This window comes from Gobio gobio, assembly GCF_949357685.1.
Source record: "Gobio gobio genome assembly, chromosome: 21".
Classification (NCBI taxonomy): Eukaryota; Metazoa; Chordata; class Actinopteri; order Cypriniformes; family Gobionidae; genus Gobio; species Gobio gobio.
The window spans coordinates 45,325,814-45,345,459 of NC_137117.1; the positions used below are offsets into that span (position 1 = coordinate 45,325,814).

A 19,646-nucleotide genomic window follows, 5' to 3' on the forward strand; every position below is an offset into this window, starting at 1 on the left:
TCACTCCAGTCTTAGCTTCTCTTCACTGGCTTCCCGTTTATTTTAGAATTCAATTCAAAATTCTGCTGATTGTTTTCAAAGCTCTTAACGGACAAGCCCCATCTTACATCTCCGATCTTGTTCATTTGAATTCAGCTCCTAAGTCCCTCAGATCAGCCAATAAAGCTCTCTTATATGTCCCACGTTCACGACTTAAAACGAAAGGTGATAGAGCCTTTGCAGTTGCTGCTCCACGATTATGGAATCAGTTGCCACCCGACATTAAGAGTGCTCCTTCTGTTTCTGTTTTTAAATCTAGACTTAAGACATATCTCTACGTTTTAGCATTTCCTGCTTATTAAATTATGGATTAGTAATGTTTTCTTGTTTTTTCTTACTCTAATTTTGACTGTTAATTTTATTATTATTTTTATTTTATCTTTATTGTATTTTATGATTGTGTTGTACAGCACTTTGGTCAGTGTAAGCTGAATTTAAATGTGCTTTATAAATAAATTTACTTACTTACTTACTTACTATTGTGAGTAGGACTATTTCTTCTGCGTCTCATCCAACGGCTCTTTTGCTAGTTAAAACGTAATTTTAAAGCTGTTAAAAGAGGCTTGAGCCACTGATAGCATTCTACTGCAGTTATTAATGAAGTTATGAGAGAGAGAGAGAGAGAGAGAGAGAGATGGAGAGAGAGAGCTTGTGTGAATTAGGCTACCTCTGTGCTGTGTCTCTAAACAGCGCTGTTATTACCTCGCTAGTGAAAAAATGTCATGTGTAGCCTTTAAGTTGCTCCACTATATAGGCTAACTGATAAAATCGTCAGGGCAGCGCTGACACCTTTTTGTGCAAACTGTAGTGCGTGTGCGAGCACGTGTGATTCCATTTGTTGGTTTCCATCTGGACTGTATAATACGTCTGTCCCCCAGTTGTTGAACGTTTTATATTCACCGTAAATATTAAGATTTACTTTAGGAAAATCGTCTGTCATGTTGTTTTTTATTCCTGTAATTTCCGTTATTACAGTTAACTATGCGAAGTGATATGGAACTGTAATGCGGTCAAGAGCTGCCTGGAACTACGTTCGCTGTGCATCTCCCAGAAAATAATTGCACACCTCAGAACGTTCATCAGCCAATCAGATTCAAGCATTCAATGGCCCCGTAGTATAACTGAAGGTAATGTGCAGTGTGTGCTTCTTTAACCCTGCAGTGGCCGTATAAGGGCAGGCCGATGGAGAAATCCTTCCTTTACGAGATCGTAGCAAACAAAAGAAACGGGATCGACGTCGATAAGTGGGATTATTTTGCTAGGTAAGATGAATCTCTGCAGGCTGATGATGATGGTTTTCTAATCTTAATTCAGATGAATGAACGTGTGTGTGTGTGTGTGTGTGTGTGTGTGTGTGTGTGTGTGTGTGTTCTTATGGACAGGGATTGCTACCATCTGGGAATCCAGAATAACTTCGACTATCAGCGCTTCCTCAAATTTGCACGAGTGTGTGAAGTGAGAGGAAAGAAGTACATTTGCACCAGAGACAAGGTACGTTTTGTGTTTTTAGACAGACTGAGTGTGTATTCATTGATTTTAAATTGAACTTCTACACATTAGGATACAATTTACCAAAAAACAAAACTTGTTTACCAAGAAAAATAGATTCTTCAATTTTTTTCACTATCATTAATGTATTGGCCTCAAGAGAAATTGACCTAATAAATTAAGATGGTTGACATACCTCAATTTATGCTGATAAGAGTATCTCGTCATGTGAGAGAATTAATGTACTGTTAACCCCTTTAGTGTCAAGTATCGCTGACGGCCCCAGATTACTGTTGTTCAACATTCACTCCACGTTAGAACAGGGGTTTTCAAACTTTATGATGCCAAGGACCCCCAAATATGATGAACCTTTTATGAGGGACCCCCTTCCTAAAATCCATCTATATATTTTATGTATGAAAAAACATTTAAACTGTTAGATAAATAGTAAGTGTGACATAAATTGGCTATACTTAATGTTGGATGTATAAACTTGAAGAAGTATAAGCAACTTTTACAATAAATGTATGTAAGCAGCTTACGTACTGCATTAAGAATACTGCCTTACAACCCCAGTGAGCGAGATAAAGGACTATAGTGAGAAACTCACTAGAAAGATACAAAGCAAACATATACAATTCTGGAAAGTATGTATATGGAAAAGAGAGAAACGTTTAGAAATGAAACGGTTTGAATGTTCGGTAGACATGAATCATTTTTGCTTTGTCTTTTTACTCTCTGAAATTTTCTGGGGACCCCTTAGCACCTTCTAGAGGACCCCTGAGGGCCCCCGGACCCCAGTTTGAAAACCCCTGGGTTAACCCCCTCGAGTCGGCGGTCGCGCCTGCCGCGATTGGCTCTCTTTTTTTTCCTTATCAGTGCCCAAGAGACTCAAATAACTCTGTAATTTTTTATCATTCAGGCAAGTGTTATACATCATTATAATCTGTTAAGTTTCAATTTTTTTGTGTACAGTCACAATAAAAACAAAATGTTTTGCTTTTTGCAAAATAAAGAAATCAAACATGATGCGCGATCTGCAGCCTCTCTGTCAAAGACGTTCATTCATAGTCTTCAGAAAAGAAACTCTAGCTTAGTGAATACTTCTCTCACAAACATGAGACATGTGTCTAAAGAAACGCTGAAATGTCAGGTTTTAAACACTGTAAACCAAATCGAAAATAAATATTCTGTGTTTATGTAATCTGTTCGAAAAGCGATACACGTCAGTCACCCGCGAGCCACTTCATTATCCGCTAATGCGCCCACGGATCGCACGCTCTTTCAGATTCAAATACAGACGATCCAGAGTCGACGCCCACATCAACTCATACAAACACATCTAGTGAAGCGCTGTAACCTTCCTTCAGCTACATCGTTTTGAGACGCGTTTGAGCAATAATCCTGGATTTATTCTGCTCATGCAAAGCTGTTCATTTCTAAGAGCAAAGGACTCCGCCGCTGATTGTAAGGTCAGTTTATTCTGTTAGCATCTGTGAATATTAAATGCAAAAAAAACGTTTAAATATGAATCCTGTTGCAACATTAAATGTCATACACGCAAGACTGTATAGACAAGATTTATTTGGCTTGTTTTGGACAGATTATAATGTCTTTATTGTAAAAGAGCCTAGTGTCACATCAATAAAGCTTTTATTCGCACGTCTGCTCAGATGCTATAAATATAGTACCAGTCAAACATATTTTGCTTCATATTGATGTTTAAATATTATAGTTTTGTTTTGTAGAAAGATAATTGCTTTCTTTAAAGTGAATTTTGTTTTGTATAAATTGCATCTTAATTTTAATTATTTATTATTTAATTTTTTTAGCATGAGACTTCTTTTAAAAACATAATTAAATTAAACATTATTAAATCAAGATGAATTTACTAGATAAGTACAATTTTCAACTAAATAAGAAGATAATTTTTTTTAAGTGTAGTCAAATCTTTTGATAATTTAAAATATAATAGGCTTTTGTTGACTACATTCTAAATATATTATTCTGGAGTTTTGTTTTGTTTTGTAGAAAGTGATTTTTTTTTTTTTTGTAGAAAGTGAATTGCTTTACAGTGAATTTCGTTTTGTATAAATTGTATCTTAATTTTAATTATTTATTTTTTTAGCATGAGACTACTTTCAAAAACATAAAAAATTGTACAAAAATGTTTTAAAAAATGCTGCTCTTAGTACTTTTTGTCTTGTTTCTTGTCTAAATATTTAAACATTCTTAAATCAAGATGCATTTACTTGATAAGTACAATTTCAACTATATTAGAAGAGCATTTTTTTGCTCTCTCAGTCAGGTATGAAGCTCATTCATTATGCAGCTCATTGTGCATCTCATTATGCAGGCTATTATGTTCTTTTGTCATCTCAGGTGATACTCATCATTATTCATTAGATACAGTCGTGGTCAAAATTGTTGGCACCCCTTGTAAATATGATCAAATATGGCTTTAAAAAATAAATCTGCATTGGTTATCCTTTTTATCTTATATTCAAAAAATTCACAAAAATCTAACCTTTCATTGAAGTAAAAAAATTGAAAATGGGGGGTAAATCACATTATTAAATAAATGCTTTTCTCCAAAACACGTTGGCCACAATTGTTGGCACCCCTAAAAACTTTTATGAGTAAAATATCTGAAGTATATTCCCATTAATATTTAAAAAAATTTAGCACACCAGGGTGACAAGGAACATGAAATTGTCCAGTTATGACGTCTTGTTTCACAGAAGTATAAATATAAGGAAGCACAAAGTCCAATTTCCCTTAATCATTCATCACAATGAGTAAAACCAAAGAATATAGTTCTGATGTGCAGCAACAGATTGTTAAGCTTCACACAATAGAAAGTGGCTGTAGGAAAATAGCTAAAGCATTGAAAATTCTCATTTCCACAATCAGGGCAAAAATTAAGAAGTTCCAATCAACTAAAGATGTTACGAATCTGCCTGGAAGAGGACGTGTGTTTATTTTGTCCCAATGCATGGCGAGGAGAGGAGTTTGAGTGGCCAAAGACTCTCCAAGGATCACAGATGGAGAATCGCAGAGATTAGTTGAGTCTTGGGGTCAGAAAGCCTAAAAAACAAAAAAACAAACCCATACATCACCATATGTTCCTAATTTTAGCCTAACATATCATTGTATACCTCTATCTGTAAAATTCTGTTTATAGTAATAGCCATCTGTATATTATATTATATTCATAGTACATATCCACCTGTAAATTCTGTTTATAGTATTAACCATCTGTATATTATTCACTGTACATATTCACCTGTAAATTCTGTTTATAGTAATAACCATCTCTCTATTTATAGACATATTTATATATACTCAGTACATATCCATGTCCTGCACTTATGCAAACGTTGTATATCCTGCACTTGCTGCTATTGCACTTCTGGTTAGACCTAAACTGCATTTCGTTGCCTTGTACTTGTACTTGTGTAATGACAATAAAGTTGAATCTAATCTAATCTAAAAATGTTGTTTGGGAGGGAGTCAAGAAAAATCCTCCTCGCTCAACCAGAAACAAACTCTAGCATATTCATTTGTCAGACACAACTGGAACTTCAGACGGGACCTGGTTCTGTGGTCAGATGAAACTATAAAAAGAGCTTTTTGGCAGCAAATCTACCAGAAGGGTTTTGTGCAAACAGGGATAAAAAGTACCCCATGCCCACGGCTAAAAATACAGCTGAAACTTTAATGTTGAGGGCCTATTTTTTTGCTAGAGGTCCTGGACATCTTGTTCAGACACATGGTATAATGGATTCTAGCAAATACCAACAGATAAAAAATAAAAACCTGACGACCTCTGCTATAAATCTTATAATGGGCTGTGGTTGGATCTTCCATCAGAACAATGATCCAAAACAAACATCAAAATCAACACAAAAATGTATCACTGAACACAAAATTAAGCTTCTGCCATGGTCGTCCCAGTCACCTGACCTGAACCCTATAGAGAATGAGTGGGCTGAAATGAAGAGAAGAAGCACCAACATGGATCTGTTCATCTGAAGGATCTGGAGAGATTCAGTATGGAGGAATGGTCTCTGATCTCTTGTCAGGTTTCTCTAAACTCATCAGGCATTTTAGGAGAAGACTCAGAGCTGTTATCTTGGGAAAAGGAGGTTGCAAAAAGTATTTAGTAAAAGGGTGCCAACAATTGTGGCCAACGTGTTTTGGAGAAAAGCATTTATTTCATAATGTGATTTACCCCCCATTTTCAATTCTTTTACTTCAATGAAAGGTTAGATTTTTGTGAATTTTTTGAATATAAGATAAAAAGGATAACCAATGCAGATTTATTTTTTAAAGCCATATTTGATCATATTTACAAGGGGTGCCAACAATTTTGACCACGACTGTATCACACCTCCTCGCATACTGGCTTTGTGAAGAAAAACTGTCTTTCAAATTTTAAATCAGTGTATTGTTTTATGTGAATGTGTAGGCTTAATGATTCTCACATCAGTTTGAAGCAAAAACTCTTGTCAAATACACCCATTAGTCAAAAGTCTTGTGAACACATATCTGTTGTGTGTTTTGAGGCCTTAATTTTAAAACGATACTCGGTTACTTAACGTAACCTCGGTTCTCTCTAGAAGAGGGAACGAGTATTGCGTAAGTTCCTTACGCTACGGGGAAAGTATTCTTTCTTCGAGATTTCTGAAAAACCCAAAATTATCCTTAATTTTGTAACATTGTCAACGCAGTGCGGCAGCCTGGCAGACCATAGCAGGCTATTCCAGCGTGCTATTGGCTGCTCTGCTGGCAACTGCAGCAGCCTATCGGTGAGCCCGCGTGACGTGGCGACCAATGAGGGCGCTTCGCGCCCACCTGGCTTCATTTGCCTACAGGTGGGGCGTGGCCACGTGTATATAAGCAGGGCTCACGGGCTGCATATTCGGTTTTCGTAGTTCTGAAGCGTAAAAGCCCGCGGGGCGCACGGCAAGGAACGCAATACTCGTTCCCTCTTCTAGAGAGAACCGAGGTTACGTTAAGTAACCGAGTATCGTTCTCTTACGAGAGGTTCTCTCGTATTGCGTAAGTTCCTTACGCTACGGGAACATATTGTCAACGCCGTGCGCGCCTCGCATACAGCATATGTATCCCAGGGAACCGGGGACCATAACACTGCTCGGGCAGGGTGGCCGGTAAAGGAAACGGGCCACCACATATACGGACACTTCGTTTGAACTGACGGGTGGTTACAACGGGTGGTTACAACACCCTGCCTTATGAATGAGGGAACGGCACCTGCCGGTCGCCTTCAAATTCACCACACCTTGTCTCATGAATGAGGGAACGGCAAGGCCGGTCGCCTTCAAATTCACAATATCTTGTCATATGAGTGAGGTAACGGCACCGCCGGTCACCTTCAAACTCACAATAGCTCTTTTCGTAAATGAGGGAACGGTACCGCCGGTCTCCTTCAAATTTACATAAGCCTTGTACCGAACTTACTACCAGTATGTGAGCTATGTCTGCGCAGAATCACCGGGCAGAACCAACAGCCTTATTGAACTGATAACACTTTCGCCTGTAAGGCAGGAACTTCCAGATTGTAAAATCTCACGAACGTAGACGGGGAGGCCCAGCCTGCCGCCACGCAAATATCGTGGATGGAAATCCCTCTGGCCCAAGCCCACGAAGAGGCCATGCCTCTGGTGGAGTGTGCTCTGACACCTAGCGGGCACTGCAGGTGTTTGGAAGCGTATGCAGTTGCAATCGCGTCCACTATCCACCTGGACAGGGTCTGTTTCGAGGAGGCGAGACCTTTAGCGCGCCCTCCAAACGAAACAAATAGCTGCTCAGAACGCCTGAAGGCGGCGGAGCGTGTGACATAAACCCTCAATGCCCTGACAGGGCAGAGGATATTGCCACCGTCCCCCTCGTCGGATGCTGGCAGAGCCGAGAGGGAGATAATCTGCGCCCTGAAAGGAGTACCGATCGCTTTGGGGACATAACCATGCCTCGGTCTGAGAATGACCTTAGAGTCATTAGGACCGAACTCCATACACGTCGGGCTCACTGAGAGCGCGTGTAGATCCCCCACGCGTTTCACTGAAGCCAGAGCTATCAGGAACGCGGTTTTTAGCGAAAGGAACCTAGGTTCCACAGTCTCGAGCGGTTCAAAGGGATGAGCCTTCATGGCCTCTAGGACCAAGGCCAGATCCCAAATAGGAACCGATGGGAGCCGCGGGGGATTCATCCGTCTAGCTCCTCTGAGGAAACGGATGATGAGCTCGTTCCTTCCTAGCGTGCTGCCTAGCGTCGTCTGGGCGAACGCTGCTATAGCCGCTACATACACTTTGAGCGTGGAAGGGGACCTGCCCAGTTCCAAGAGCTCCTGGAGGAAGGAGAGCACCCGCTGGACCCCACATTGCTGCGGTTCCAATCCCTTGGAAGCACACCACTCAGTGAACACCGACCACTTAGAACTATATAACCGCCTCGTCGAGGGGGCTCTAGAGTGTGAGATCGTGTTCATAACCCCTTCGGGCAGGTCAACGGGTATCCGTTGGTCACCCATACATGCAGAGACCATCGCTCTGGATGGGGATGCCAAACTGACCCTCCTGCTTGAGAGAGGAGGTCTGCTCTCAGCGGAACTGGCCAGGGGGGGTGAGTGCGACAGCTTCACCAGCTCTGGGTACCAAATCTGGTTCTCCCAGCGCGGCGCTATAAGGAGCACCGGGCGGCGCGTTTCCCTGATTTTCGCTATAACCTGGGTCAATAGGGAAATCGGCGGGAAAGCATACAGCGGGAGGCTGGGCCAAAGTTGGGACAGCGCATCCTCGCTTTTGGACAAGAACGTCGAGCAGCGGGCGTTCTCTTTTGTTGCAAAGAGGTCGAGCTCCGCTCTGCCGAATAGGCGCCATACCAGCTGGACTGTCTGGGGGTGCAGGGACCATTCTCCTGGGAGAATGAGGCCCCTGGACAGCTTGTCCGGGCCCACGTTGAGGTGGCCCGGAACGTGCGCCGCTCTCAGCGAGCGCAGCGAGCTGTGTGCCCACACGAGCAGGCGTTCCGTCAGATTGCCCAGACACCTGGACCTGACACCGCCCTGCCGGTTCACGTAGGACACCACCGTGGTATTGTCCGACCGGACCAACACATGGTGTCCCCGTATAAACGGGAGAAACTGCTTGAGCGCGTTCTCTACCGCTATCATCTCCAAACGGTTTATGTGTAGGAGTTTTTCTCCGCTCGACCAGAGGCCCGAGGCCGGTCTGCCCTCGAAAACGGCGCCCCAACCCGAGGTGGAGGCGTCCGTCGAGATGACTTTGCGGTGTGAGATGGCTCCCATTGTCACTCCCCGCTGGTACCAGTCGGCTACTAACCAGGGCTCTAGGGCTGCAACACAGCCCTGAGTCACTCTGATCCTGAAACCAGGCTCTGTGAGGCACTCGGGCGTTTAACCAGCGTTGCAGCGGGCGCATGCGCATTAAGCCCAGCTGGAGCACAGCTGCAGCTGAGGCCATACGTCCCAGCATCCTCTGAAAAAGCTTGAGAGGTGCGATTTTGCCCGGCCGGAAGTACGCAGCCATGCGCCGAACTTGGCGCGTGCGTTGTGGTGACAGGCGGGCAGACATAGCCACAGTGTCCAGATTCAAACCCAGAAATGAGGTTGATTGCGTGGGCACTAATGAGCTCTTGGTCCAGTTGACCGTGAGCCCCAGGCTGTCCAGATGGCTGAGCAGCATTGCCCTGTGGGCGAGGAGCTCGGCCTCTGACTGCGCCAGGATGAGCCAGTCGTCCAAGTAGTTCAATATTCGCATCCCCCGGTTTCTCAGGGGAGCGAGGGCCGCGTCCATGCACTTCGTAAATGTACGGGGTGCTAGTGACAGGCCGAACGGAAGGACGGTGTATTGATAAGCCTGGCCGTCGAAGGCGAATCGTAAGAATGGCCTGTGACGCGGCGTTATCTTGATTTGAAAATATGTGTCTTTCAAATCTAGGGAAATTAGCCAGTCTCTCGGGCGAATATGCGCGAGGATCTGCTTGGTCGTAAGCATCTTGAACGATCTCCTCAAAAGAGCTTTGTTCAGACGCCTCAGATCCAGAATCGGTCTGAGCGACCCGTCCCTTTTTGGCACGAGAAAATATCGGCTGTAAAAGCCTGACTCGCTCATAGAATGGGGAACCGGTTCTATAGCCCCTTTGCACAGCAGCGTGGCTATCTCCGCTCGAAGTAGATGTGCTACTTCTTCGCTCACTCTCGTCTCTATACGCGCACAGAAGCGCGGAGGGCGGCGAGCGAACTGCAGAGTGTAGCCGTGCTTCACTGTTCTCAGCACCCATTCTGATACACCTGGAATGGCTTCCCACGCTTTCGCGTGTGCCAAACGGGACAGAACGGCCTCTGGGCTCGAAACGCCGCGTTTCGCGGGTTTGACGGCCCGTATAAGATGCGGTGCGCGCGCTCTCTGTGCTGTGGGCCAGCCGCTCGCTTTCGGTGGCTGGCCGCCTTACACACTGTGTCTCTACCGCTTTGAGCGGGGAATGTCTTGTGTGTGGCCCTACACTCATCGCTTCGGCCACCTTGGGCGGAAAAAAATGGTGTGTGGCGCGGCGCGTAGCGCCTGAGGCATAATGTTCGCGAAAATGTGTGAGCGCGTTTGAGCGGGCACAACTCTTACGCGTGGAACATGACCGGTTAAGAGTGGCTGTGTGACAGCGCGTGTGGTGGCTAGGCGTGGACGCAGACAAGCGGACACGTGACCTAACTCTAGCACTCGAGCGGCCGGAGGCCGCTTTATGTGAGTGGGGGACACGGGGTTTATAGTGCTTATGTGCAGGGGTGAACACAGAAAAGTGGGCACATTTACTGCATTTGAAACACATACGGCGTGAGCCGTGCAACCAGAAATAATGCAACTTTTGTGATTTCTCTGGTTCGCCGTAAAAACGGCGGTGGTTGACAGGCGAGAGGGCGTTTTTGCCGGCTCGTTGGCTGCGTGAAATTCCTCTGCAGCAGCCACAGTGGTGGGGGCTGACAGGAAAAAGAGTTTTGACTGTGGTCCGGCCGCAGCGGGACTTAACCGTCGTTTCTTGCCTCTGGCTAGGAGGGCTTTGGAGGCTCGGACTTCAGCACGATCCTAGGCCGGGGGCCCCGAGGGGGAGGCGGCTTACCGTGGCTGGAAGAGCGCGATCTGGGGCGGCCGCTCGGTCTTCGCTGAGACGAAGGGGGCCGCGCTGGGCGCTGCGCGGAGCTCGGTGCTGGCTGGTCGCGAGGACGGCGAGCAACGGAGCTACTGCTGGCGCCTGGGCGTCGAGGCAGGAAGAGGTTCATGGCCTGCGTCGTCTTCTGTACTTCGGAGAAGCGGTCGACGATCCCCTTGACCGCTGGTCCGAAGAGCCCAGATGGAGAGAGCGGGGCGTTTAAGAAGGCCGCGCGCTCTGTTTCTCGCATGTCCGCGAGCGTGAGCCAGAGGTGGCGCTCAGCTACCGTGAGGGAGGCCATAGAGCGTCCGAGGGCCTGTGCTGCGGTCTTGGTAGCGCGGAGGGAGAGATCCGTCGCGCTTCGCAAATCCGTGATCAGCTCAGCGTCACAGCTCCTCTCGTCCAGATCACGGAGGAGATTGGCTTGGAGGATTTGCAGCACGGCCATAGAGTGCAGAGCAGACGCAGCTTGACCGGAGGCAGCGAAAGCGCGGCCGATCAGCGATGACGTCACTCTGCAGGCCTTAGACGGGAGGGCAGCCTTTGAGCGCCAACCAGAAGGCGGGCAAAGGTGCGCTGCGACCGCCTCTTCCACCGGAGGGATAGCGTTGTAGCCTTTCTCAGCCGCGCCGTCAACTTGTGAGAGCGTCGAAGAAGCCTGAGACGAGACCCTCGCGGAGAATGGCGCGTTCCAGGACTTCGCGAGCTCCTCGTGAAGCTCTGGCAGAAAGGGTGCAGTCCTGGCGGTGGGCGCACGGCGGCGACTGTTCAGGAAGCATCCGTCGAGCCGATTCGGCGCTGCCACCTTAGGCGGGGCCCATTCGAGGCCTAGCTGCTCGACAGCCCGGGTGAGAAGGCGCAACAGTTCGGCGTCCTCACCTGCTCGAGAGCGTCCGGAGGCTCGGACTGAAGAGGTCGCGGAAGACCATTCCTCGCTGTCGGAAGCCATGATGGAGCAGCTGTCGGCGCGTTCCGCGGCCGCATCCGCCTCATCCCCAGAGGCGGCAACAGAAATGGCGGCCTGGGGTGGGGGCGGGGAAGGCGAGAGTGAAGCGGGCGGGAAGGGTTCCGGCGAGCTTCTCTCGGCCAACTCCGGAGTCCGCTGCGAGCGGCGCTTTTTTCCTGCGCGGCTTAGCAGAGACTGGAGGGATGTCATCTTCGAACTGATCGAGTCGAGCCCGCAGGGTCGACATCGTTAGTTCTTCGCACTCCGGGCATCCGCCGGCGAGAAGTGCGGCGGCGGCGTGATCACGGCCCAGGCAGAGAGCGCAGATCACATGGCGGTCCCCGGAACTGAGCTGCGCGTGACACGAGCCGCAGGTGGAACGAGACATTTTTAGAAAAACGCTCGGCTCTTTTTGTGAAAGTGTGACGCAGCGGCGACAACACTGAGCAATAAAAGGATATAATGCTGCCGGATAGCAGAGCAGGCACGGATGGCTGAAGGTGGCGCGATGCTGCCGGCTTCTTCAGGCGCTGTCCTCTGCTTGCTCGTCTGCACGTTCAACGGCGGCGGGTTCCAGATCCAGCGATGCGAAGGGCTTCGCTGAAGAAAAGAAAATCGAATATGCAGCCCGTGAGCCCTGCTTATATACACGTGGCCACGCCCCACCTGTAGGCAAATGAAGCCAGGTGGGCGCGAAGCGCCCTCATTGGTCGCCACGTCACGCGGGCTCACCGATAGGCTGCTGCAGTTGCCAGCAGAGCAGCCAATAGCACGCTGGAATAGCCTGCTATGGTCTGCCAGGCTGCCGCACTGCGTTGACAATGTTACAAAATTAAGGATAATTTTGGGTTTTTCAGAAATCTCGAAGAAAGAATACTTTCCCCGTAGCGTAAGGAACTTACGCAATACGAGAGAACCTCTCGTAAGAGAACAAATTTTTTTGTTTTTTTTTTTTCAAAAATCACGCATAAACATTTTTCTCTCAAAAAGATATTATGGTAGCCCAGTTTGTGCTGAATACAGTGTAATTACATCAGTTTATAAGCAACTGAAAAAAACACAAATGTAAGAGCATGTCAAAACTTCTGAAGGGCCCCAAAACAGCTCAGACTCCTAGTGGTTAAAACATCACAGTCTTACTTTATCTGGACAAACTCAGTATCATTAGACAGATTAAAGACTCCAGCTTCGATATTTTACAATTTATGATAAAACTGGGTTGCAGTGACATTAATTTCTTTATTTATGTCAGGAGTGCAAAATAATTGATCTGTAATGTACGATATTTTGAATCCAATATCACACGCAAATTAATTCTCTCTTGTCTGCAGCGGTTCAGTTGTGTCCACACAGCTGCAATGAACAGCGTTTGCTATGACGCATATTATATGAGTGCGCATATTTGGAGAAATATTGGTTTATCACGTTTGCTAAATATTTAGTCATACAGAATACCATTTCTATTAATTTCCCTCTGAATAATCCGACCTGAAAAGCTGAAACAGTGTTCATAGCGAGCTCTGTCTCTCCTCTTCCTGATTTGCATCAGATATGAGTCATCAGGCACTCATTAGTCATCTAGAGCTGTCAATCATCTTACGTGACTCGATCCAGCCTCCTGCATGACGCTCTTCTGTCTGTTTACTTCCTCATTCTGTCTCTGTGAAGAACGAACCAATTCTACATTTCTACACGTGAACTAAGAAGCTAATAAACATACAATAACTATGACATAAGGTTTTTTGTGTGATTTTCAAGTGATTTCGGCTATTTTATATCAATAATGGATGTTTACATTATAAATGCTAAGCAGGTGTAGCGATTAGCTCCATATAAAATGCTAAATATAACATGTTTTAACATCACCATATGAACGAAATCCCCGGGTGACAGGCAAGGGGTTAATGCCATAAGCTCGCTCCATTTTAACTTTCACTTTCTGCAGTGAATAATTGACTGTGGTCAAAGTTTGCACATTGCCTGTGTGATATCCACTGGCTCGCTTTTGGGTGAAGTATTTCTATGTGACATGACACTTAAATAATAAATAAGTAAACTATTGCTCCCCGCATGTGATAATCTCATGTAAGGTGATCTCACAGGCTGATATCGCCCAACACTTGCAGTAACATCCTTTCTCTGCTTCCCGAAGGACAGCCAGTTTGATTGAGGTCATCAGGTTAATCATTCATAACACCCAGGCATGTTCACAAGTCCCTGCGGTCCAAGTCAAGTCTCAAGTCTTTGAGGTCCAGGTCCAAGACCATGTCAAGTTTCAAGTCTCTAAGGTCAAGGTCAAATCAAGTCTCAAGGGTTCAAGTCAAGTCTTTTATCTATTTTTAGCAACAACAAAACAAATTCAGCTAGTTATTATAATTAACAGTGTATTTGTGAGGACAGAGACAGAGGAATCTTATGCAAGTAAAAGTTTATTTAGAATCAACAGCGAGAAAGATAGAGTCTAATTCCAATCTGGGTCTCAGAAAACTCAGAAGTTGAGGCACAATCCAGAACGGTCTCAGGAACTCAGATGTTGATGCATACTCCAGAATGAATCTCAGGAACTCAGAACAGTGAGGAGTACCGCTCACGCCCAAAACGGATCTTGTCTAAAAAACGAGACACACCGAAGAGCAGGAAAAAAACATTAATTGTTCACTGATGTGTACAGTACCGAGTTCCAGGAGTTGTCAGCCCCAGTCTAAAAACAAGACTCGCTGACAGAAGATGACTCCGACTAGTCCGTAAGGAAATAATCCACAAGGAAGCGTCACACCATGTACTCACAATAATGCCGGGAGAGAGAGCTGAAGCCGAGGTGTACATAATTCCCCACTGAGTCCTGGAGACAAAACATAGTGGAAAACAAGAAAACACGATCAAAGACCAACAAAAGTCAGGCACGGCATGGCAGCGAACACCCGGGAGAAACACAACGAACGCGCACAGAACACAGCACACCCGGACCTAAAATAGAGAGAAACAAACACACAACAGCTGTGGAAAACAATCAAGGATAACGAGGAGGGAGGAGACAGAGTGCACACATGGAACACAAAAGGTAAACAAACAAAAAGAGCAATCGATCACACCGAAATCCTGACAGTACCCCTCCCCCCACGGCCGGCACTGGACGGACCAGGGAGGGACTCACCCTGTCGTCGACGGAGATCCTCGATCAGACCGGGGTCCAGAATGTCCCGAGCCGGTACCCAGCACCTCTCCTTCGGACCGTACCCCTCCCAGTCCACAAGAGACTGAAAACCTCTACCCCTGCGGCGAACATCTAGTAATCTCCTGACCGAGTAGGCAGGAGAACCATCCACTAGTTGAGGGGCGGGGGTTTGGGGGTAGAGACAGGGGGATTAATGGAGGCAAAAATCACTTGTTTAACCCTGGATACATGAAAAACAGGGTGAACCCGACCAAGAGAAAGAGGTAACTTAAGCTTAACTGCCACTGGGCTGACGACCTTAACAATACTGAATGGCCCAAGGAATCTCGGAGCCAGCTTACGAGATGACTCACGAAGAGGCAGATCCCTGGAAGAAAGCCAAACCTTTTGTCCACAGATATAATGAGGAGGAGGTCGCCGGTGACGGTCAGCCGCAGCCTTGGTTCGTCTGGAGCTTTGTAATAATAGGATTCTAGCTCTCTTCCAAGTGCGTTTGCACCTTCGGACAAAAGCTAAAGCAGACGGAACCGCTGCATCGGGCTCCTGTGATGGAAATAGGGGAGGTTGAAAACCGGTAGAGGCTTCAAACGGAGACAGATTGGTCGAGGAAACGGGGAGAGAATTATGGGAATACTCGACCCAGGGAAGCTGTTGGCACCAGGAGTTCGGATAGCGAGACGACAGACAGCGGAGCGTACGACCAAGATCCTGATTAGCCCGTTCACATTGACCGTTGGTCTGCGGATGATAACCAGAAGACAAACTGGCGGTGGCGCCGATCTGTCTACAAAACTCCTGCCAGAAACGTGAGATGAACTGAGGACCCCTATCTGAAACCACGTCAGTCGGAAGACCATGTAACCTAAAAACGTGGTTAATCAGAACCTGAGCCATCTCTTTGGCAGAAGGGAGTTTGGGAAGGGGAATGAAATGGACCGCTGTAGAAAAGCGATCCACCACAGTCAATATGACAGTGTTACCATCGGACGCCGGTAAGCCAGTGACAAAATCAAGGGCCATGTGTGACCTGGGGCGGGAGGGCACGGGCAAAGGTTTAAGCAGACCAACGGGTGGTTGATGAGAGGCCTTATTACAAGCACAAACCTGACAGGCTAATACAAACTGTCTGACGTCATGTCCCATAACGGGCCACCAAAAAGTTGACGGACGGCTGCCAACGTTCTCCGAACACCAGGATGGCCGAAAAACACCACCGGATGACATCAGAACGCAACGCCTCGGGAACCCACAGACGACCCACCGGGCACCCCTCTGGAACTTCCACCCCTCGTCCGGCCTCCCTCACCCGCCGCTCGATGCCCCAGACGACCGCCCCGACCACCCTCCTCTCCGGGAGAATGGTCTCGGGCCGATCGGGTTCCGAACCACCGAACAGACGGGAGAGAGCGTCAGGCTTAACGTTCTTAGAACCCGGCCGGTACGAGAGGGTGAAGTTAAAACGGTCAAAAAAAGAGCGCCCAGCGAGCCTGTCTGGATGTTAATCTCCTGGCCGAACGGATGTACTCGAAGTTCTTGTGATCCGTCCAGACCAGGAAGGGCTCCGAGGCTCCCTCCAACCAGTGACGCCACTCACCCAAAGCCAATCTAAACGCCAGCAGCTCCTGATTACCTATGTCGTAATTACGTTCTGCTGGGTTTAACCGGTGAGAAAAAAAAAAGCGCCTGGATGCACTTTCCCGTCAATAGGTGATCGCTGAGACAAAACGGCGCCTACACCGACATCAGAAGCATCTACCTCAACTATAAACTGGTGAGCCGGATCAGGAATAGAAAGTACAGGCGCAGAGATGAACCGGGACCTTAATTCATCAAAGGCTTTCTGAGCTTCATTATTCCAACGGAAACCTACTTTAGTGGAGGTAAGAGCAGTAAGGGGTTTAGCGATCGGACCAAAATTTCTGATAAAACGCCGGTAAAAATTGGCGAATCCCAGAAAACGCTGTAACTCCTTACGTGTGTCGGGTACTGGCCAATCAGCGACCGCTTTAATCTTAGCAGAATCGGGGTGAATTTTCCCAGCGGCGATAACAAAACCCAAGAACGTAACCGACTGCTTGTGGAATTCGCACTTCTCCGCCTTGACAAATAACTGATTCTCTAATAGCCGTTGTAAGACTAGGCGAACATGCTGGGTGTGTATCTGCATAGAAGGGGAGAAGATGAGAATGTCATCTAGATACACAAAGACAAATTTGTTAATCACGTCTCCCAACACTTCATTAACCATTGTCTGGAAGACAGCAGGTGCGTTCGCAAGTCTGAACGGTAGAACTGAGTATTCCCAGTGGCCCGAGGGTTTATTAAATGCTGTCTCCCACTCATCGCCCTCTCTTATGCGAACCAAGTGATAAGCGTTGCGCAGATCTAACTTGGTGAAGACACAAGCTCCCTGTAATAATTCGAACGCGGTTGACATTAATGGTAAGGGGTATTTATTCTTAACAGTAATGTCGTTTAAACCTCTATAATCAATACACGGACGAAGGGAGCCATCTTTTTTCTTAACAAAGAAAAAACCTGCCCCGGCAGGGGAGGTGGAGCGGCGAATGAGACCAGCGGCAAGGGCTTCATTAATGTATTTGTCCATGGCCTCTCTTTCTGGACCCGAAAGGGAAAAAACGCGACCCTTCGGCGGAAAAGTACCTGGGAGGAGATCGATAGCACAATCATACGACCGGTGAGGAGGCAGGGAACGTAGCTCGAGCCTTACTGAACACCCGATCCAGATCAGAATACTCCGCCGGGACCCCCGCGAGATCGACCGCAGGAATCTGTAAAACAGGACAAACGGAATCAGAAGGAGCAGGACCAAGACAATTTACATGACAAGACCGTGACCAAGACAATACTATTCTGCCAATCAACGTGATGATTGTGTTTAATCAACCAGTCATGCCCTAAAATGATGGGTGACTGGGAAGAATGTAACAAAAAAAAATTTAAATCCTCACGATGATTGCCAGAAACAAAAAGACTTACAGAGGGGGTGCAATGAGTGATCTCTGCCATGTGTTGCCCTTTTAACGTTAAAGCAGACAGACAGTCAGTTAGAGTTACCGTAGGAATACCCCAAGACTCAGCAAGAGAAGCGTCCATAAAACTCGCCTCAGCACTGGAGTCCAGCAAAGCCTGAGAGTGGAACACAGAGTTATTATAGCTGATGGAAACCGTCAACATGGTACGAGACCCGGAAGAAAAGTCGAGATGAGAAAAGCCCACCGATACTCCCGGGATTACCGGCGGGCGGAACCTTTTGCTGGGCAGTTGAGAGCCTTATGCCCCGGCTTCCCACAGTACAGACAGAGACCATTGACAAAACAATGTTGTTTCTCCTCTGCGGTAAGCCGGAGCCGACCCAGTTGCATTGGCTCTAGCGAAGAGGAAGATGGAGAAGTATCATCGCTCACACGCTGTGAAGGATCGGAGAAAAGGTGGTGAAACGAACGGCGAACCCTCCTCTGTCTGTGGCGAGCCTCGACTCGGAGAGCCAAATCGATAACTCCTTCTAGAGATGTGGGAAGATCATGTGATGCGATCTCATCTTGAATGCTTTCATTGAGACCTCTTAAAAACTGCGCTTTCTGTGCTGTATCGTTCCACCCGCTGGATACAGCGAGGGTCCTGAACTTAATCGCATAATCAGTAACAGTAGACTTATCCTGAGTGAGAAGGATCAATGCGGCAGCCGCTAGGTCGCCTTGAACACTGCGATCAAAAAGCTGGGTCATCTTGGAGCGCAAGGTCTCAAACGTAACACAGCAAGGGTCCTTGGCTCCCCAGACCGCCATTCCCCAGTCTCGCGCTCTGCCCGTTAAAAGTGTAAGGACATAGGCAACCTTCGATATCTCAGATGCGAACCTCCGAGGCTGGAGCGCAAAAACTAGGGAGCATTGGTCAATAAAAGCTTTGCAAGACTTAATATCCCCATCGTAGGTGGGTGGGTTAATCACTTGGTGTTCTGGCCCGGAGCTACTCGGAATCTCAGCAGGTGGTATATGGACTTCTCTTTCTCCGACTGCCTGTGCCACCTGTTCTAACCTATTGTGGATGTCGGTGAGACGGCCCGAAAGTAACTGAAAGTCATGTGAAACGGAGTTGAGTAGAGAACAATGCTGGTCTAATCTCACCCCCTGCTGGACCAAGGCCGCTTGGAAAGAGTCTCCGCTCGCCTGACTTGCAGACTCCATTGTTGGCGCGTTCGTCCTGTGAGGACAGAGACAGAGGAATCTTATGCAAGTAAAAGTTTATTTAGAATCAACAGCGAGAAAGATAGAGTCTAATTCCAATCTGGGTCTCAGAAAACTCAGAAGTTGAGGCACAATCCAGAACGGTCTCAGGAACTCAGATGTTGATGCACAATCCAGAATGTATCTCACGAACTCAGAACAGTGAGGAGTACCGCTCACGCCCAAAACGGATCTTGTCTAAAAAACGAGACACACCGAAGAGCAGGAAAAAAACATTAATTGTTCACTGATGTGTACAGTACCGAGTTCCAGGAGTTGTCAGCCCCAGTCTAAAAACAAGACTCGCTGACAGAAGATGACTCCGACTAGTCCGTAAGGAAATAATCCACAAGGAAGCGTCACACCATGTACTCACAATAATGCCGGGAGAGAGAGCTGAAGCCGAGGTGTACATAATTCCCCACTGAGTCCTGGAGACAAAACATAGTGGAAAACAAGAAAACACGATCAAAGTCCAACAAAAGTCAGGCACGGCATGGCAGCGAACACCCGGGAGAAACACAACGAACGCGCACAGAACACAGCACACCCGGACCTAAAATAG

General features: G+C 47.1%; 1 protein-coding gene across 1 annotated transcript in view; it reads left to right on the forward strand.

The window, feature by feature from the left end:
• Positions 1 to 19,646, forward strand: part of LOC307117959 (deoxynucleoside triphosphate triphosphohydrolase SAMHD1-like) — a 102,508-nt gene that overhangs the window by 41,161 nt on the left and 41,701 nt on the right. Inside the window, exons 8-9 of the mRNA XM_079803244.1 lie at positions 1,201 to 1,301; positions 1,422 to 1,530. Coding sequence (XP_079659370.1) covers positions 1,201 to 1,301; positions 1,422 to 1,530 — 210 coding nt within the window. The remainder of the gene's footprint in view (positions 1 to 1,200; positions 1,302 to 1,421; positions 1,531 to 19,646) is intronic.